General features: G+C 38.9%; 1 protein-coding gene and 3 long non-coding RNA genes across 4 annotated transcripts; 3 read left to right on the forward strand and 1 right to left on the reverse strand.

Annotated features, from left to right (window-relative positions):
- The first annotated feature begins 1,365 nt into the window (after window positions 1-1,365).
- Window positions 1,366-7,610, forward strand: LOC148153415 (uncharacterized). Its single transcript, XR_015761572.1, has 4 exons — window positions 1,366-1,651; window positions 6,777-6,852; window positions 6,936-7,091; window positions 7,190-7,610. It is a non-coding gene; the product is annotated as an uncharacterized LOC148153415 (long non-coding RNA).
- On the forward strand, window positions 1,989-4,182 carry LOC148153416 (uncharacterized). Its single transcript, XR_015761648.1, has 3 exons — window positions 1,989-2,662; window positions 3,348-3,445; window positions 3,761-4,182. It is a non-coding gene; the product is annotated as an uncharacterized LOC148153416 (long non-coding RNA).
- On the reverse strand, window positions 4,321-6,497 carry LOC148153417 (uncharacterized). The gene is made up of 3 exons (XR_015761649.1): window positions 5,937-6,497; window positions 5,148-5,245; window positions 4,321-4,804 (listed from the first exon to the last, which is right to left on the reverse strand). It is a non-coding gene; the product is annotated as an uncharacterized LOC148153417 (long non-coding RNA).
- A 70-nt stretch (window positions 7,611-7,680) lies between the features above and the next one.
- LOC148153418 (structural maintenance of chromosomes flexible hinge domain-containing protein 1-like) lies at window positions 7,681-19,045 on the forward strand. The gene is made up of 6 exons (XM_088001369.1): window positions 7,681-7,800; window positions 7,912-8,026; window positions 17,526-17,645; window positions 17,726-17,889; window positions 17,994-18,087; window positions 18,363-19,045. Exons 1-6 carry the CDS (start codon window positions 7,724-7,726, stop codon window positions 18,402-18,404), a joined length of 612 nt encoding a protein of 203 aa, XP_087857495.1. The 5' UTR covers window positions 7,681-7,723; the 3' UTR covers window positions 18,405-19,045.
- The last annotated feature ends 1,279 nt before the right edge of the window (window positions 19,046-20,324 follow it).

Consider the following 20,324-nt stretch of genomic DNA (forward strand, 5'->3'; position numbering starts at 1 on the left):
CAACTTAATGGGATTTTGAGTTGGTGAACTAGATTTTTAACTGCATGTACAGCATTTGTTTCAGTTTTTTTTTCTAGATTTAAATAGGTCTTTAATATTTTTTTTTTCACTTTCCAGTCTTTTTCCTTTAAAGTTGTTTTTTCATCAGTTTAGAATTGATGTATTTAATTTTAAAATCTAACACAGTTAAGTCTTGAACAGTTGTTTCCAAGAGCCATCATACTCCATCCATCCATAACAAACTCTAGATTCTCATTAAAGGTGTAGCCAGCCTGTTTCTAATTTGATGACCCTCCGATTATTCATATATTTTCTCTTCAGTCGTTCTTGTCTGGTTTGTGAACATTTAAAACAAGTTCTTCCATGTGGCTCACTTTGTATCACTGCTGTGGTTCTACATTCAGTGAAACAGCGAGCAGTATGAGACAAAGAAAACTCTTAACTGTTCACCAAAGAGAAACACAGCTCCGGATACTTTGCTGACAATCATGTATGAAGAAAATAAGTTAAATACTTTCATTCTCTTCTGTCCCCTGTTAACAAAGATTAGAATAGTTATTTAACCAAAACATCTATGTGAATACAACTTGTATGAAATCTGAAACGTAGCCAGTAAGCTGATCAAACTTCCCATGTTTCTTTAATGGGACATGTTAGGAACAGACACTTCAGCCATGTAGGGCATGCTGCCATCACGATTCCACACCCTTGGCAGCAGATACTCCACTCCTGTCATGAAATTCGAGCCAAAGAGCAAGTTAAAAAAAACTCCCTGAATGCATAAAGAAAGATCAGAAAATTAAAGACTAATCTAAAACTGAAACAAACAGAAAAGTTGTTAAAATATAAAGATATAAGAAAAACAGTTTTACTTCTTTTTTATTTTTCAAGATTAAAATTTCACATTTAGGTTCACCATTTGTTTTTTTCTATCTATTTCATTTATATAATAAATAAGGTCCTTTCTGGGCACCATACATCTGGGCCATTGCTTTATTATTAACAAAAAGAAAAAGTAAGATGCAAAATGGGAAGTGATAATTTTGTCAGACAAGTTAGAATTTTCCTTGTTTTCAAGTTTGTCATTTCCCAGTGTTAACTGAACAAACATGGTTCCCACTAATATTTAACCAGCTGTGATCTCCTTTCTATATCTTGTATGAGCCAAAGTCATTGCAGTCAGCTGAAGCTCCATGTTATTAAGAAGCACAGAAAAAAGGCGGAACCTACAGACAGCAGAAAGAAGAACTCTCTGCACAACCCAGGTGGGTGTCTCTCAGTTACAGTAGGAGTTTCTGTGTGTAGTGGGTGGATCCCAACCACTGATGAGCTTTAACCACAATCTCTGAATCAGGAAATGGGCATTTCATAATGGAGAGACTCTATGCTCAAAACTAGATAGAAAACTAGTTCCATTGAGATTTGATCAATAATGCTTCGGAACAGAGTTGAGAATAAATAAGTTTTTGTTTTCTTCAACTTTGCATTAAAGCCAATCTCTAAACGTCACAGTTTTACCACTCTTGCAGTCTCAATGCAGTAAGAAGACAAGATGATCCAAGTGAACGACTGCCGCTTTGAAAAGATCGTCAGAAAAACTTTGAAAACCAGCGGTTTGGACTTTAAAGGCTTTGTGCAAGTTGTTCAAAAGGTAATAATAGCTCTTCATGAATTACAAAAAGTATTGGTAACACTTTATTTGAAGGGGTGTGCATAAGACTGACATGACACTGTTAAAAACATTATATGACGTCTGTCATGAACATAAAGAAGTCTTTATGAATGTTTATGACTGTTGTCACGAAGTGTCATTCGCTAAATAATGCTCTAAAAGTTGCATTGAAAGTCCATTAAAAATGCAAACTTTGCATTAAATTATCATAATTTACAAAATCATGCTAATTTCGCACTTTTAATGGACTTTTAATACAACTTTTAGAACAACTTTGCATTAAAAGTGTCATTATTTACCGAATGACACTTCATGACAACTAACATTCATATGGAGTTAGATTTGTTTCACAATTATTCAATCAAAAAAAAAATCATGTCAAACAAAAAAAGTAGTATTCAACCAAAAAAAAAATCATGTCAAACAAAAAAAGTAGTATTCAATCAAAAAAAAAATCATGTCAAAGCAAAAATCACTAAGTTTTTTTTTTAACTTTTTTTTTTGTTTTTGGTTGAGTCTCTTTTTTTTTTGGTTGAAACTTTTTTTTTTGGTTGAGTCTCTTTTTTTTTTGGTTGAAACTTTTTTTTTTGGTTGAGTCTCTTTTTTTTTGGTTGAAACTTTTTTTTTTGGTTGAGTCTCTTTTTTTTTGGTTGAGTCTCTTTTTTTTTGGTTGAAACTTTTTTTTTTGGTTGAGTCTCTTTTTTTTTTGGTTGAAACTTTTTTTTTTGCTTGAGTCGCTTTTTTTTTGGTTGAGTCGCTTTTTTTTTTGGTTGAAACTTTTTCTAAGTTTTTGGTTGAATTCGTTTTCTTGCTTATACAACTTTATTTGCTTTGGGGAAGCTTACATGAACATTCTGGGCGGGGCTTAAGGACGAGCGATGTAAGACGTGTTCCGATTGGTTAGCGCTGACTAAAGCGGATGACTCCCTGAGATCTCAGAACTCTGTCCCGAACTGCAGGGCTTCGGTGACGGGACACAGAATGTGGATGGTAAGTAATCTTCACAAAATTACACCGTTTAGCAGCTTCTAAAGTGTCCACCCTGTTTCAAAGAAGAAATCTTACTCAACTTATGACGACAGTCACATATTTTGTCTGCCGTGATCCCCGGTAGCATATTGTGCTAGCTAATGTTAGCACTAGGTAAAGTTCATAAACTAGGCTTGTGTAATATTCGCCTGTCTTTATGTTGAATTCGTTAACCAGCGCACCTCTGTTGAGTGGCATTAAGCGTGGAAAATACCAAATATATCTGGAGGAAATATGTGTTAAAAAACTGTTGCGCAATCCTCAGTGTGTGTGTGTGTGTGTATTAACTAGCATTGAAGCTAAAATGGGAAAACAGCGGATCGTTGCACCAATGTTATCAGGTCCACATTAATCTGCACCACACGTCAAGTGTGACTGTGCAGATGATTTATTTACCAAGCACATAATCAGTGCTGTCGATGAGGGGAGGCAACGTAACTCTTAAATATATACATTTTCTTCCAGATGTAAAATGTAAAACTAAGCTGGTAGGTCACAGGCCGAAGGAGGATATTCACATAATTTCTGTTTTTTATTATTTGGTGGGTGTGTGTCCTGTACTTAGTTTTATTCCGAATTACATGTAATATGCCTTTTGCTGTGTTATATTAAATTAATTTGGTGTTCTCCTAATTCCCCATTCTAGTATGACCAGCAGAGTGCAGCTGAAGCAGGACAGGCTTGTAGGTCTTACTGATTCCTCCAGCTGCTACAGACGATCAGAGCATGAGGATGGAGAGATCAGTAAGTGTTGAGTCAGAGAAGGTCAGGTAGGGAAGGAAGTGTTGCTTATAGGGGCCGTGTGTGATTGGCTAAATATATTTCTCCAAGTCATTTTATTTAGTGGTTTTAAAAATAATGCATGCTTATGTGTTAATGATACATTGTAATAAAAATACAAAAATTACCACCAACATCCTGGCAGAAATAAATAAACAAGTTTATATCAGAGCTTTTTCTTTTTGGATCTGGAACACATTAAAAGCGAATTACCAAATTTCCTTTATTCCCTGTCATGTTAACGTTCGGTTATTTCTCCCTTTTTCATCCTCACTGCAGCTGGAGCTGGACTGGAGTTCTGTTTGGCTTTAGTGGCTTCCTGGATGGAGACATCGGCTGACCTAAACGCATCATTTTCCCTCTCCCATTATAAACTTAGCTTTTCTTCAACATGGAAAATACTCCTACATCAGTAGCTCTGTTTGTTATTTTAACATCAATGCTTACCTGGTGGCCAGTTGATCCTCTTAACCACTGAATGTATCGGAACCACCTGGACTGAGCTGGTTTCGTCAGAGGGAGCCAAGACTTCTCCATAAAATGACTTCCCATATTTTAAGATGTTCTTCTGGTAAAATTGCATCTTTATGATCCTAATATGACTGCATTCTGATAATTAAAAATACTTGTAACCTGGCCATAACACTCCATTATACAACTCACAAGAGGAATGACAGAAATAAAGCCACTTTGTGAAAGTATTTTCTGTATTTTGTTTTAGAAAAGATGAAATATTGCTTGAAAGCGTTTAATTTTAATATCTTGCTTGAAGGCCGAATTACATGCAAATACTTCACATAATGTTACAACTGAGATAAGGGAAAAAGGTTTGTAAAATGTAGAGTATTACAAAAGAGATTACATTTTATTTTAAGTCCAAACAGTATAACGAAATGAACACTAAAAATATACAATACACTTTCCAGCAGTTACTCAAACTTGTCTTTACTGGTGATGAAAACTCGTCACTCTGGAGGAGAGAGGAAGAGCAGCTCAGCCCAGTCCAGGATCACTGCAGTGTCAGGGTAGCTGCTTAAAGTTTGCAGGTAGATTTTTGCGTAGCTGGTCCTCTGGTTTTCAGATCCTAATTGTAAATAAAAAGTTAGTCAATGTTGTGATGATCCAGTTGACTGTGGACTGATGGTCACTGTACTGGTCAGTGAGGTGCAGGTGCTTGGATCCAAGGGAAAAGCAATTTAACAACAGGAAGGTCTCAAGGGGTCAATGGAGTGGAGTTGATAACAGTTCCCCTCTGTCCTGGGTGAACATCATGGAGAGTCTCAATCATGGCTCAGAAACGAATCAAGAAGCTTTGACGCAAATCTGAAAAACAAAAATGAATTTAAAAAGTATGAGTAAGTGATGATATTTACCTAGACAACATAATCAAAACCTAATAAGCCCTAAAGTCTTTTTAAGAGTTTTAATTGAAAATAAATTGACTACATCTCAGGGAAATTAAATGTTCAAGTGAAACAGTTACTGTATCACAATAAGAGAAACTGCAAAAAAATAGTGCAGAGGTATAACACTGAAGTTACTGAGAGAGTAAACTGAAATATTTAGTAAGTAGAAAATGTATGTTAAAATATATTTAGCCAAACACACACGGCCCCTATAAGCAACACTTCCTTCCCTACCTGACCTTCTCTGACTCAACACTTACTGATCTCTCCATCCTCATGCTCTGATCGTCTGTAGCAGCTGGAGGAATCAGTAAGACCTACAAGCCTGTCCTGCTTCAGCTGCACTCTGCTGGTCATACTAGAATGGGGAATTAGGAGAACACCAAATTAATTTAATATAACACAGCAAAAGGCATATTACATGTAATTCGGAATAAAACTAAGTACAGGACACACACCCACCAAATAATAAAAAACAGAAATTATGTGAATATCCTCCTTCGGCCTGTGACCTACCAGCTTAGTTTTACATTTTACATCTGGAAGAAAATGTATATATTTAAGAGTTACGTTGCCTCCCCTCATCGACAGCACTGATTATGTGCTTGGTAAATAAATCATCTGCACAGTCACACTTGACGTGTGGTGCAGATTAATGTGGACCTGATAACATTGGTGCAACGATCCGCTGTTTTCCCATTTTAGCTTCAATGCTAGTTAATACACACACACACACACACACACACTGAGGATTGCGCAACAGTTTTTTAACACATATTTCCTCCAGATATATTTGGTATTTTCCACGCTTAATGCCACTCAACAGAGGTGCGCTGGTTAACGAATTCAACATAAAGACAGGCGAATATTACACAAGCCTAGTTTATGAACTTTACCTAGTGCTAACATTAGCTAGCACAATATGCTACCGGGGATCACGGCAGACAAAATATGTGACTGTCGTCATAAGTTGAGTAAGATTTCTTCTTTGAAACAGGGTGGACACTTTAGAAGCTGCTAAACGGTGTAATTTTGTGAAGATTACTTACCATCCACATTCTGTGTCCCGTCACCGAAGCCCTGCAGTTCGGGACAGAGTTCTGAGATCTCAGGGAGTCATCCGCTTTAGTCAGCGCTAACCAATCGGAACACGTCTTACATCGCTCGTCCTTAAGCCCCGCCCAGAATGTTCATGTAAGCTTCCCCAAAGCAAATAAAGTTGTATAAGCAAGAAAACGAATTCAACCAAAAACTTAGAAAAAGTTTCAACCAAAAAAAAAAGCGACTCAACCAAAAAAAAAAAGCGACTCAAGCAAAAAAAAAAGTTTCAACCAAAAAAAAAAGAGACTCAACCAAAAAAAAAAGTTTCAACCAAAAAAAAAAGAGACTCAACCAAAAAAAAAAGTTTCAACCAAAAAAAAAGAGACTCAACCAAAAACAAAAAAAAAAGTTAAAAAAAAACTTAGTGATTTTTGCTTTGACATGATTTTTTTTTGATTGAATACTACTTTTTTTGTTTGACATGATTTTTTTTTTGGTTGAATACTACTTTTTTTGTTTGACATGATTTTTTTTTTGATTGAATAATTGTGAAACAAATCTAACTCCATACATTCATAAAGACTTCTTTATGTTCATGACAGGTGTTATGTCATGTTTATGACAGTGTCATGTCAGATTTAAGCACACCCCTTCAAATAAAGTTATGAAAGTATTTTCCATGCATTTAAATAATAAAATCAGGACTTCTTATCATGTTAATGTTCCAACATGAGTGAGCACCACTGATCTCAACCCAAATAAATGGCCAGGAGTTTTCATCCCACATCAGTGTCTGATCTCAAAAATTCTTTAACCAGATAATATATCATTGTTTTTTGTCCCCACAGAAGTTTTCTGTCTCTTCAAATGAGACATTTGTGTTGACAACAACTGACAGAATAATAGTGGATGCTGATAAATTTGGTAAGTAAACCTGTTCATGTTTATGAAACAGAGGAAAACTCTGAAACGGAGAACATAGAATATTATTCTTTCACTCATTTCAGATAAACTGAAAGATGGCACCACCCTCTATCTGCTACGAAAAAGAAACCAAGTCCTGCCAGCTTCCATCAAGGAAGAGATTAACTTCGTTCCTCACTACAGCACAATGACTGAAAGTGGGACAGATGAGTACTTTATCGAGGGCCAAAAATCATTGTGTGGGTATTAATGTAATCAAAGTGATGCTCATAATTTGGGAACAGGGAATGCAGCTTATTACCTTAACCTTTTGGTGTCTTTGTGTCATTTTTTTCAGCCTGCGCTCTTGCTCAGCTGGTGGACAATGCTCTTTCAGCCACAGCAAAAAACACTGGAGTCAGGAGTATAGAGATAAGGCTGGTTGGTTCTGCTTCTTACTTTTGAAAATTTTACTATCAACTCGATGTTTACAGCATACGTTTTTGACATAATTTAGGAATGCCAGATTAAAGAGGAGGAAGTACATAGTAGCAACATGACTTTTAACATTGTTGAATATTTTGTATCAATTTTCCTTCCACTGTACAATTATGAATTACTTTGTATTATTACCGAAATTCCCAATAAAACACTCAACAGTTTGTGATTATATTAAGACAAAATGTGTAGAAATTTTGTATGAATGAAAACTTGAACATGTTCATTAACACAATTGATTATGCCTTGCACAATAAATTGAGTATTAACCAAAGTAGAAACCCCTGAATTCTGTTTTAATAATTTTGCATAACTTGTCGTGTTTTTTCCTTTCCATTCTGGACAGCTATTTGACAAAACATTTACTGTTGTTGTGTTGGACAATGGATGCGGGATGACCTCCAAGCAGCTCAATAACTGGGCTGTTTACAGACTCTCTAAGTTCACAAGGGAAAACAGCACATTTGAAAGGTTTGTTGTAGACTTCCCAGTGAGTGTGTCCACTTCAATAGCTTTTTGTACAAAAACATAATTCTGTCACATTACCTGACTTGTTTCTTGGAAATCTTTTTGGGGATCTAGTGAAAGAGAGGGTAACACTCGTCCTGAACCTGTACGTCGCAGTCTCAACAGCGATATATCCTACTTTGGAGCTGGGGGCAAGCAAGCAGCATTCCACATTGGAAACTCAGTCAGAGTGAGTGTGCTTATGAAACCATTTAAAATGTGTTGTTTTGTTACAAAGATTATTGTAGAACACAAATGAGCCTTAATTTTAAACCTTTTTAAAAACACTGCCAGTCTGAATGGGAGAACAGAATTAAGCAGAAAAGTCCTCTGTGGGTGAAAATTACATATTGTGATTCAGTACCTCTTCTCCCACTTGTCGAGAAAAGTCGAGATCATCCCACTTCCCCATGCTAGAGATTTTGGTTTAATAGTAACAATGAATAAAGTTACCTTTAAAATTGATTCAACAGGTGACATCAAGACCCAGCAGTAGACTCAGACGGTAATGAAATTAATCTGGTTCTTATGTGTCCTGCAAACTTTGCTTTAATTCTACTTTTTTCTATTTAAAAAATATATAGTCAGGCAGAAAGAGAGTCATGGAACAGGAAGAGCAGGTTTCCTGAGGAAAGAGGAAGTGTCCAGCCTGCATGTGTATAAAATTATGTCAGACTATTCCTTATTTCAAAGCATTAAAGGTTTTAAGAATAAAATCAAAACATTTTGAGTAATTGGATAAAACCCAAAGTAAAATACTTACATTAATAATAATGACTTATAATTAAGCCAATAATTAACATTGGTTTAACCAGTGGTTGATGTTGGTTTGATTATAAGAATATTTAAAACTTGCTCTTACACTTGTGGAAGTACTTACAGGTGAAACAAGTAACTGTAACTTGGTATCAAATAATTAGAATAGTGGATTATTCTTGGTTTCTTTTCAGAAGTGTCTGTAATAACTCGCATTATGATTATAATAGGAGTAACTAATAAGTTATGGTTATTATAATATTATAAATGAATGCTAAACTAGAGAAACTAAAAGGTTATAAATGTGATTTTGACATTGAACTTGAAATGGTGTAAAATGTGTAACTGTAATTAAAGGTCACTGATGTTGTGTTGGAGGAAGATGGTAGGTGAAAAGTCAGGGGAAAAGAGGAACTGATGAGAGAGCAGAGGTAACTACGGAAGCGCATTGCTATCACGCAGGAAAAAAATTCGAGCGCTATCACGTGATGCATATCTTGTTAAAACGTGATACGTATCTTGTTAAAACATGTTATGCATCTTGTTAAAACGTGATACCTATATTGTTAAAACGTGATAATTTTATTATAGCTGTGTCCGAATTCAGGGTCTGCGAAGGACTGGTCTACGTAGGACGGGTCCTTCGAAGGCCAGGAATAAACTAAGACCGGAAGAAAAATGTCTGTGGATTCGGACAGGTCTATGGTGTCAGGATGGACAGCCGCCGCCCCCTGGTGTCAGGAAAGAAACCCGCCGCCACTTGGTTTCAGGATGGACAGCCGCCGCCACTTGGTGTCAGGATGGACAGCCGCCGCCACCTGGTGTCAGGAAAGAAACCCGCCGCCACTTGGTTTCAGGATGGACAGCCGCCGCCACTTGGTGTCAGGATGGACAGCCGCCGCCACCTGGTGTCAGGAAAGAAACCCGCCGCCACTTGGTTTCAGGATGGACAGCCGCCGCCACTTGGTGTCAGGATGGACAGCCGCCGCCACCTGGTGTCAGGATGGACAGCCGCCGCCACTTGGTGTCAGGATGGATAGCCACCGCCACCTGGTGTCAGGAAAGAGACCCGCCGCCACTTGGTGTCAGGATGGACAGCCGCCGCCACCTGGTGTCAGGAGGGACAGCCGCGGCCACCTGGTGTCAGGATGGATAGCCACCGCCACCTGGTGTCAGGAAAGAGACCCGCCGCCACTTGGTGTCAGGATGGACAGCCGCCGCCACCTGGTGTCAGGAGGGACAGCCGCGGCCACCTGGTGTCAGGAGCGAGCGGCGACGCCACCTGGAAACCAACTTCAGCTTCGTGTTGTACGGTTGGTTAGCTCTGATTCGCTAGCATTAGCTTCAGCCTGACTGGGATCCGTCGGAACGGTTTTCTTCTTGGTGGAAGAACCCGCCGGGGAACAAATTGGGAAATCTTTTTCACAATGTGGTCTAGGCATCCCCGAAGTGTTTCAAAGTTGACAAAGATGTATTTAACTGGAGGAAGTTATAAAAATATTTTAAGCCTGGAACGGAAAAAAAGCCTCAAGCCTCCATCTTGGTCTGGATCACGTGACCTCTCTCCCACGTCTCACTTTCAACTTCTGTTTAAAGTGCACATGTTAAACTACACACCAGTTTTTAAATTGTGTTAATAGACCAAGTAAAACCGGAGTTATTCTTAAATATGTAAACCATATTTTTCCGAATGTCAGAGAAATGTTAGACGGGCTTTTCTGGGAATGTAACAGGAAATGACCTTCCAAAAGGAACAAATGGAACGCAACATTAGATTCCTTTGTTATTGGAAATCTCACATCTTCAACAAATAATTGTGGTCTGTATTTTGTTGCTACGAAACAAAGTAAAGTTGTTCAAGTTACGGTGAAAGAGAACAGCGTAGCGGCAAAAGCAGTGAGATCGCGAAATTGATGCAAAGTTTGGATACCGGAGCGATCGGTGGCATCCACTTGATTTGTTTTCAGCTTAGTGGTTTCTGTTCTGTATATAAAGGATTATGTGAAGAATGAACGCGCAGCAGGCAGCTCTGCTTTGAGCCGGAAGACGAAAAGGAGTCTGCGGGTTTCATTTTTCACATTGGTGGCTCATTCAGTGAATTTTTCGTGACCAGGAAATGCTTGAATGCTATATGACGTCCATTTTTTTCGATTTCCTCAAATGTACCACATTTGTAAAACACCCAATGAAAAGGTGTTGTCGGTATGTCGTTGGGGAGAGAGGAGACTTGTGGTGCGAGCCGGGAAGAGACTGGAGCGCAATGACGCTTTGGATTTTACTAGGAGTGTTTCGGATGAGTTTTTTAGATGATAAGTGTGTTAGTTGGAGTTTGTGAGTGTGTGTGCAGTGTTTGTAGTAGTTTTGTTAGTCTGTGTGTCAAAATAAGCCATCACTACATGGCTGCAGAGCGAGCTCTGATGCACGGAAGAGGAGCAAAAACAAAACAGAACACACACCCACACACAGTGGCTTTGATGTACCAGTGATGTCACTCATGCTCTATGACATCACTGATGACTCTCTTTAATGCCAACTCATTTGCTGTACATATCAGAAGAAGAATATTTGCTTTCAGTGAAGACTTCTAAGAAAAATATGGACAGAACTCTGGAGAAAGAAAACCTGGAGCTCCAGCAGACCGTGGAAAACTTACGGAGGAAAATCGAGGAGTTAAAGTCTCGACCTTGCAGGCCCAGTTGCCTGCAAGCTCAGTATGACCTGCTGGAATGCCAAAACAACGCTCTCCGTGGTCAGCTGGTCTCACTTTGCAAAGAGCTAAATCAGAAAGAGCGCCAGTATAAAGATGACAAAAAGGAAGTGCAGGCATTAGAAGATGTCCAAGGATGTCTGAGAGAAGAAGCCCAAGGTCTTCGGATGGAGCTGAAAACAACAGAGAAGAAGGTTGATCAGCAGGCTAGAGATCTAGACAATGTTTGGGGACAGCTGGACAATCTGCGTAGTATACAGCGCAGCAACAGGCAAAAAATCAAAAACCTGTGCAAGCAGAACGCGGAGCTGATAAACGAAAATGCTCTGCTTCAAGAAAGGCTGGCAGAACAAGAGAACCAGAAGCCACCATCAGTTCTGAGAGAAGTCGGTACATGGACTGGGACAGTTTTAAAGACCATGTACCAGTCTGGAACTTTAAGATATTTTCTGCCATTATGGATGTTTTAGTTCTCTGGGTTGGTCTGTGAAACTGGTGCTGGTTTCTGGAGTTGCTGCTGGGCTGTCGAGTCGCCGCTGGGCTCTCGACTCTCTGGTGGCTTCTCCAGTTGCTGGTGGCTTCTCCAGTCGATGGTGGCTTCTCCAGTCGATGCTGGGCTCTCGAGTTGCTGCTGGGCTGTTGAGGCGCTGCTGGGGTCTCGACTCTGGTGGCTTCTCCAGTCGCTGGTGGCTTCTCCAGTCACTGCTGGGCTGTCGAGTCGCTGCTGGGCTGTTGAGTCGCTGCTGGGGTCTCGACTCTCTGGTGGCTTCTCCAGTCGCTGGTGGCTTCTCCAGTCACTGCTGGGCTGTCGAGTCGCTGCTGGGCTGTTGAGTCGCTGCTGGGGTCTCGACTCTCTGGTGGCTTCTCCAGTCGCTGGTGGCTTCTCCAGTCACTGCTGGGCTGTTGAGTCGCTGCTGGGCTGTTGAGTCGCTGCTGGGCTGTTGAGTCGCTGCTGGGGTCTCGAGTCGCTGCTAGGCTATCGACTCTCTGGTGGCTTCTCCAGTCGCTGCTGGGCTGTCGAGTCGCTGCTGGGGTCTCGACTTTCTGGTGGCTTCTCCTGTCGCTGGTGGCTTCTCCAGTCGCTGCTGGGCTCTCGAGTCGCTGCTGGGCTGTCGAGTCGCTGCTGGGGTCTCGAGTTGCTGCTAGGCTATCGACTCTCTGGTGGCTTCTCCAGTCGCTGCTGGGGTCTCGAGTCGCTGGTGGCTTCTCGAGTCGCTCGTGGCTTCTCGACTTGGTGGTGGCTTCTTGACTCGCGCTTCTTGAGTCACTGCTGCATTCTCGACTTTCTCTGATGGCTCTTGACTCTCTCTGATGGCTCTCGACTCTCTCTGATGGCTCTCGACACCTTAGTGCTGGGTTCTCGAATTGCTGCTGGCTCCCGACGCCCTGCTACTGCTGGCTCCCGATGCCCTGCTGCTGCTGGCTCCCGACGTGCTGCTGCTGCTGGCTCCCGATGCCCTGCTGCTGGCTTCTCGACGCCCTGCTACTGCTGGCTCCCAACGTGCTGCTGCTCCTGCCTCCCGACGCCCTGCTGCTGGCTTCTCGACACCCTGCTACTGCTGGCTCCCGACGTGCTGCTACTGCTGGCTCCCGACGCCCTGCTGCTGCCTCCCGACACCCTGCTGCTGGCTCCCGACGCCCTGCTACTGCTGGCTCCCGACGCCCTGCTACTGCTGGCTCCCAACGTGCTGCTGCTCCTGCCTCCCGACGCCCTGCTGCTGGCTTCTCGACACCCTGCTACTGCTGGCTCCCGACGTGCTGCTACTGCTGGCTCCCGACGCCCTGCTGCTGCCTCCCGACGCCCTGCTGCTGCCTCCCGATGCCCTGCTACTGCTGGCTCCCGACGCCCTGCTACTGCTGGCTCCCGACGCGCTGCTACTGCTGGCTCCCGACGCCCTGCTGCTGCTGGCTCCCGACGCGCTGACTAGGTGATTCTCACGAACATGGTCCAACTTGTAGCAAATATTAAAAACCATTATATACACACAAAAACACTCACTCTTTATAAAATAGATCCTAATTTTACTTTTCACTGTAAAATTCTAATCTATATGCACAATTTCTAGGTATTTTTAAACATTTTATTCTAACTTTGAGCAAATAAATTCATTACCGTAACACAAGTTCCATGAAGAAATTTGAAATCACAAAATCTTTTTTTTTTTTTCACATTTTTTGGACACCAAGGACTTCAGTTTGCACAGAAGGACAGATACAAACAAAAATTGGCATTTTTGACAAAATGTTTTATTTAATGCAAAAAATCAGTTCATCACCGTAACAATGATGCAAATTTCAAAGTCAATTTTGATTGTGATTTTGTATTAAATCATTACATTGAAAAAACAATATAACCATAGTATAAAGAGACTAGCACATTTCACCAAGGGATTAAAATATAAAAGTAATTCATATCCTCCTGACTACCAGGAAAAAAAAATATTGTCCAATCACCATTTTTTTTAAATTCCACAATCTTTGTAAGGTAATTAGCATACTGAAAACATTTTTTTTGGAAAAAAGTTTTTATTTTTGAAATATCATGTGTCCACTACAGTGGACATCTGAACCCCATACATTTGAAATTGAACCTTGATGGCAACCAGTTTGTCCGAAAGAAAATATCCAAACATCAAGATAAGAATGAATTTCACATTGACAAAACTGAGCACTGTTGCTTAGCAAGAAGGCCAAGAACCCAGAACCTGGCCCAGGGTCTTTCTGCATAGAGTTTGCTTGTTCTCCCTGTGTATGATGGGTTCTCTCCGGGTTGGTTGGATGGATGGATGGATGGATAAATGAATGAGTGGATGGATGGATGGATGGATGGATGGATGGATGGATGGATGGATGGATGGATGGATGGATGGATGGATGGATGGATGGATGGATGGATGGATGGATGGATGGAAGGATGGATGGATGGATAAATGAATGAGTGGATGGATGGATGGGTGGATGGATGGATGGATGGATGTGTGGGTGGGTGGATAAATGGATGGATGGATGGATAAATGAATGAGTGGATGGATGGATGGGTTGGTGGGAGGATAAATGAATGAGTGGATGGATGGATGAATGGATGGATGGATGGGTTGGTGGGAGGATAAATGAATGAGTGGATGGATGGATGGATGGATGGATGGATGGATGGATGGATGGATGGATGGATGGATGGATGGATAAATGAATGAGTGGATGGATGGATGGATGGATGGATGGATGGATGGATGGATGGATGGATGGATGGATGGATGGATAAATGAATGAGTGGATGGATGGATGGATGGATGGATGGATGGATGGATGGATGGATGGATGGATGGATACAGAAAAAACAGAAAAGTAATTACAAATGTCCACTACAGAGGACAATTTTTCAACTTTTAAATACTACGATAAAGTAGTCAAAATAATTCATAGAATGTTTTAATATGCTGCTAAGAGACTTATTTAGAATATGCCAACAACATTTTAAACCAAAATTTGCACAATAAAAAGTTTTATGCACTTACTTTGTCTCCCTCCATAAAATGGGCTTGTACTGATGAACGCCATTTTTCTGAATTAGAAAAAGGAAAGTACAGAAGCCCCACCCCTTCACATGTCGTATCATTGAAAAGCCCTAAATGTCCTCTGTAGATACCAAAAGGAATTAATTCAGTAGAATTTAGGGGGTGGGAGACATTCAAGTTTAGAAATGTCCTCTACAGAGGACAAAAATGAACTACTGGTAGTCAGGAGGATATAACTAATCTAAATAAATCCTCATAAAGTTAACATAGCGGTAATGAAAAAACATGTCGGTAATGAATAACAATGTTTCGGTAGTGAACCCTTCATAACTATATTAATATTTAACTACGTAAACAATAAAATAATAATATAAGAGTAGACCCCGCATTGGCCGCTCCGGCGCAGGAAATACGGCGGCCATCTTGGAGCGGTATACACTCCTACTTTGCTCAATCAAAACAGCAGAAGATGCCTCAGCACTGAGGGATATTGTTGTTCAGATCGATGGATTATTGATGTGAGGGCTCCACAGACAACATTTCACAAGTAAGATGGACATATTATTGTGTATATATTGTGATTAGAATATTACTTTACTGTATTTATGTCCACCGGCGAGATACCAGCTAATATTAGCTACAGTGCTTGGTGTAATACGGGTTCAGCCCAGCTATGAAGGCTAACTGAGAGTCCAAAAAAATTAATTATTCTCTAACATTGACTTAGATTATCTGACACAAGAGCCTATATTAGAAATGAAACAATATAACACATTATAAAACTTATATTATGTTATATTATGTGTTATAACATTCACCGGCAAAGTTTACACAGGTGGTAAAGACTATTATTTATATTCTTTCACTCTGTCAAAAGTAAGATACATCCTAAATCTTCCGTTTTTGTTTTGAAAGTTTCCTAAAGACACGATGTGAGTAAGAAGCGGGAGATATCTTTAAAGAGAGACGGATTCACTGCAGCACGGATGAATCTCGCATCGGATTTTGGACTCGTCGGCTGAAAAACATTTATTTTTATATATATATATATATATATATATATATATATATATATATATATATATATATATATATATATATATATATATATATATATATATATTTATATATATACTGCTCAAAAAAATAAAGGGAACATTTCACTTTAATTTTGTGTGTGGTTCCAAATCCAGGCCTCCATTGGTTAATAAATTTGATTTCCATTGATAATTTTTGTGTGATTTTGTTGTCAGCACATTCAACTTTGTACAGAACAAAGTATTCAATGAGAATATTTCATTCATTCAGATCTAGGATGTGTTATTTGAGTGTTCCCTTTATTTTTTTGAGCAGTGTATATATATATATATATATATATATATATATAATTCACTATTAATCATTATTTATTTGTGCCATTAATCTTTATTTATTAGTGTTTGTATAGTTATATAAATATATATATTGATATTACTAAATAATTTATTAAATAAATTATGAACGGCTGCTTTGTAATATGCTCTTCATACATCGATATCAGAATATTCCATTCCTATTCTATTGTTATAGCCACTAAGCATATTTAAATATGATGAACTATGTATTAAAAACATACTTAAAAAATACTATTGTTTATAAATGTTGCTTTGATAGATGTTTGAATATGGTTTCAGTAACAAAAAAGTGTGTTATGATCGATTAAATGCGCTGATACGTCATTGTGCCTGCTAGACACATAACGCTGAGTGGAGTGGAGTACCGCTCCAAGATGGCCGCCCTAAATCTCGCCAGCGACAATAGGCGAGAGCGGTCCATGAGGCGTCTATCCTTATATTATGTCTATGGTGAAGGATACACCAGACCCATCCTTCAAATCTGGGGAAAAGAAGGATGCATTTGAAGGGTGCATTTGAAGGAGTCTTTGAATTCGGACAGGCCTTGTCGCCACGCTATGACGTAATCGGCCTACAAATCCGTCCTTCGAAGGATGCAGACCCTGAATTCGGACACAGCTTATGTCTATGGTGGCAAAAGACAAAACTAGATCCTGTTAAGCATTCTTCAAAATAAAAGACTTCCTCTCTCCAAAATAAATCATAAATCAGCAAAAGCTAAATGGCCTCTTAAGCGTACTGCAAAACAATCACCTAATGATCCTGATTATTTTTTTATTTTTAAAAACACTAGCAGTCTGAATGGGAGAACAGAATTAAGCAGAAAAGTGCTCTGTGGATGAAAATTACAGACCGTGATTCAATACCTCTTCTCCCACTTTTAGCAGAAGTTTTCTGTGTCTCTCACGTCTTTGTGAAGGAATACTGGCCAACTCGATGTTTACAGCATTGCTTTGTTGGTTGCGTATTCATGGTAGCACATCTATTAAAGAGGGGCGAGGTAAAAACCACTGTTGCCCAAAAACAATACATTTGCCAGAAAATGCTTGATAATCCCTAAGACTTTTGAGAAAATATTTTGTGGACTGATGAGCAAATCAGTCTGGAGCAAAACTAACACAGCATTTCAGAAAACGGAACATCTTGACATCCAAACATGGCAGCCATAGAGTGATGTTCAGGGCTGTCTTACTGCCTCACTTCAACCATAAATTCTTCCATAAATGGTTTTGAATAAATCTTTTCTCATATTTTTTGAATGTGTAAAAAAAAATCGGTGTATCTTCATAATGAACCATAGCATTTTGTAACTATCAGATGATCACCAAACCAAGAAACTCTCCAGATGTTCATGAGCTGGTTCTATCAAAGGACGAGTTTGAGAAAAAAGAGAAGAACAAAGAGGATGTTTACAAAGGGACCATATTAAACAGGAAGGTGAGAGACTTTAATGAAAGTGTTTGGTGAATTCACTGATAAAAGTAATCGGCACATCTCATTTTACCCTCTCGCGGCAGCCTGGTGACTTCTCGCACATAACACACGAGGAGAGTTACCTTCAAGACATCATCAAGGAGGAAACCAGGAAGGAAAGCTTCACTGCTGTTGTTATAACAGGAGTCTGTCCTGATCACATCAAATATCTAAAAGATGATTTTCATGAGTGGACCAGACGGCTAGCGTGAGTTTGCTCACTCATATAGAGTATGAAACACTATTAAAGCACTATTATGTCCCATGTCAGAAGCTTGGGACATAATAGTGCTTTTTTATATTTTTTTCCAGGCACATTTATCATTATTACATTCATGGAGTTGACGGAAACCACAAAACGGACCAGTCTCAAAAATCAGACGTCAGTCCAAAAATTGATATTCTGGTGAGTTTGGTTGACTATTACTGTAATTGTTTTTTTGGTTGTTGTTGTTTTAGGTCTTGTATTGTGCATCCAAACATTTTTTATTTTTTACCACTGATCACATTTTTCACTTTTAATTATTTCATAATGCATTAAATTAAGTCACAGGCTTTGTTCAATATTTTTTAATAAGCGGAGAGCCACAGGGCTCCATTTCTGTCCTCTTCTTTTTTTCTAACCTCAGGTTTTCCTTGAAAAATCTGTCATTTGAGTATTTTTCTCATTCCTCCCTACAGATCCTGTCAACCTCAGTAAGGTTGGATAAACAACCATTTTAAAAAGAAATTTAAGTGTTTTATTGTATTATTGTATTGAAGATCTGAAGACATTTCAGAGCCTTCTGGGCTCATGATAAAACGCCCAAGATGAAGATCCAGGGATTTGCCAGAGACGTTTTAGTTCAACTTGTGATTTTGTTGTTTTGCTGTATTTCTTTTTAATCAGTTTTTAATGTTTTAAGTTTACAACTTTTAAAGTGAATTTACTTGGAAGACGGGCACATTTCAGTAAGTCATTGTTTCTAAAAAAAAAAAAATAAACTGTTTCCAAATTGTGTTTTTAGTTTGTGTACCATTTTTTCAAGTTGGCATTTGTTATTTAGAAGTGTAAAACCTAAATGAGCACATCTAATGCACATGTTGTTTCCTATGTTAAAATGAAGTAGTCACTGCTAATGGTGTTTTTATACACCCCTAAAATATCTGGATCTATTTTTCTGTTTGTGTAAAAGCGAGCAGTCTGTGAAAGTGAAAAATAGCTGTCAGTGTTGATGTCTCAAAAACTGAACAGCTGAGGATCCTGGATGACGAGTCGGTTTGGATGCGTGCACTGAATAAACAAAACATTTAAGACAAGTTTTCAAACTGCTGGTAGATGCTGATGTAAAAACAAACACAAAATGAAATACAGTAGAGATGTCGACATGTGGACACTTTCCAAATTAATGGGATTTTGAGTTGAACTAGATTTTTAACTGATTGCATGTACAGCATTTGTTTCAGATATTTTTTTATTTCTAGATTTTAATAGGTTTTAATATATTTTTTTCATTTTCCAGTCTTTTTCCTTTAAAGTTGTTTTTTTGTTAGTTTAGAACTGATGTATTTAATTTTAAAATCTAACACAGTTAAGTCTTGAACAGTTGTTTCCAAGAGCCATCATGCTCCATCTATTCATAACAAACTCTAGATTCTCATTAAAGGTGTAGCCAGCCTGTTTCTAATTTGATGACCCTCCGATTATTCATATATTTTCTCTTCAGTCATTCTTGTCTGGTTTGTGAACATTTAAAACAAGTTCTTCCATGTGGCTCACTTTGTATCACTGCTGTGGTTCTACATTCAGTGAAACAGAGAGCAGTATGAGACAAAGAAAACTCTTAATTGTTTAACAAAGCAGCTCCGGATACTTTGTGAACATGGGAAATTACAACACCGCAGGTTTTGCTGACAATTATGTATGAAGAAAATAAGTTAAATACTTTCATCCTCTCCTGTCCCCTGCTAAGAAAGATTAGAATAGTTATTTTACCAAAACATCTATGTGAATACAACTTGTATGAAATCTGAAATTTAGCCAGGAAGCTGATCAAATGTTTCTTTAACTTGACATGATAGAAACAGACCCTTCAGCGATTCCACACCCTTGACAGCAGATACTCCACCCCTGTCATGAAATCTGAGCCAAAGAGCAAGTAAAAAAAAAAGTAATCCTTGAATGCCTAAAAGAGGATCAGAAAATGAAAGACTAATCTAAAACTGAAACAAACAGAAAAGTTGTTAAAAATATAAAGATAAAAGAAAAAGTTTTACTTCTCTTTTAATTTTCAAGATTAAAAATTTGACATTTAGATTCACCATTTTTTTCAGTCTATTTCATATATACAATAATTAAGGTCCTTTCTGGGCACCATACATTTGGGCCATTGCTTTATTATTTACAAAACGGAAAAGCTTACAACCAAGTAAGATGCAAAATGGGAAATGATCAATTTTGTCAGACAAGTTAGAATTTTCCTTGTTTTCAAGTTTGTCATTTCCCTGTATTAATTGAACAAACATGGTTACTAATATTTAACCAGCTATGATCTCCTTTTTATTATCTTGTATGACCCAAAGTCATTATAAAGATCCATGTTATGAAGCACAGAAAAGAGGCGAAATCTACAAAGTTGTGCACAAGTATGTATGTGTTTTTAC

Source organism: Poecilia mexicana, unplaced genomic scaffold (genome assembly GCF_051168715.1).
Source record: "Poecilia mexicana isolate PSO_F unplaced genomic scaffold, ASM5116871v1 scaffold_20, whole genome shotgun sequence".
Lineage (NCBI taxonomy): Eukaryota > Metazoa > Chordata > Actinopteri > Cyprinodontiformes > Poeciliidae > Poecilia > Poecilia mexicana.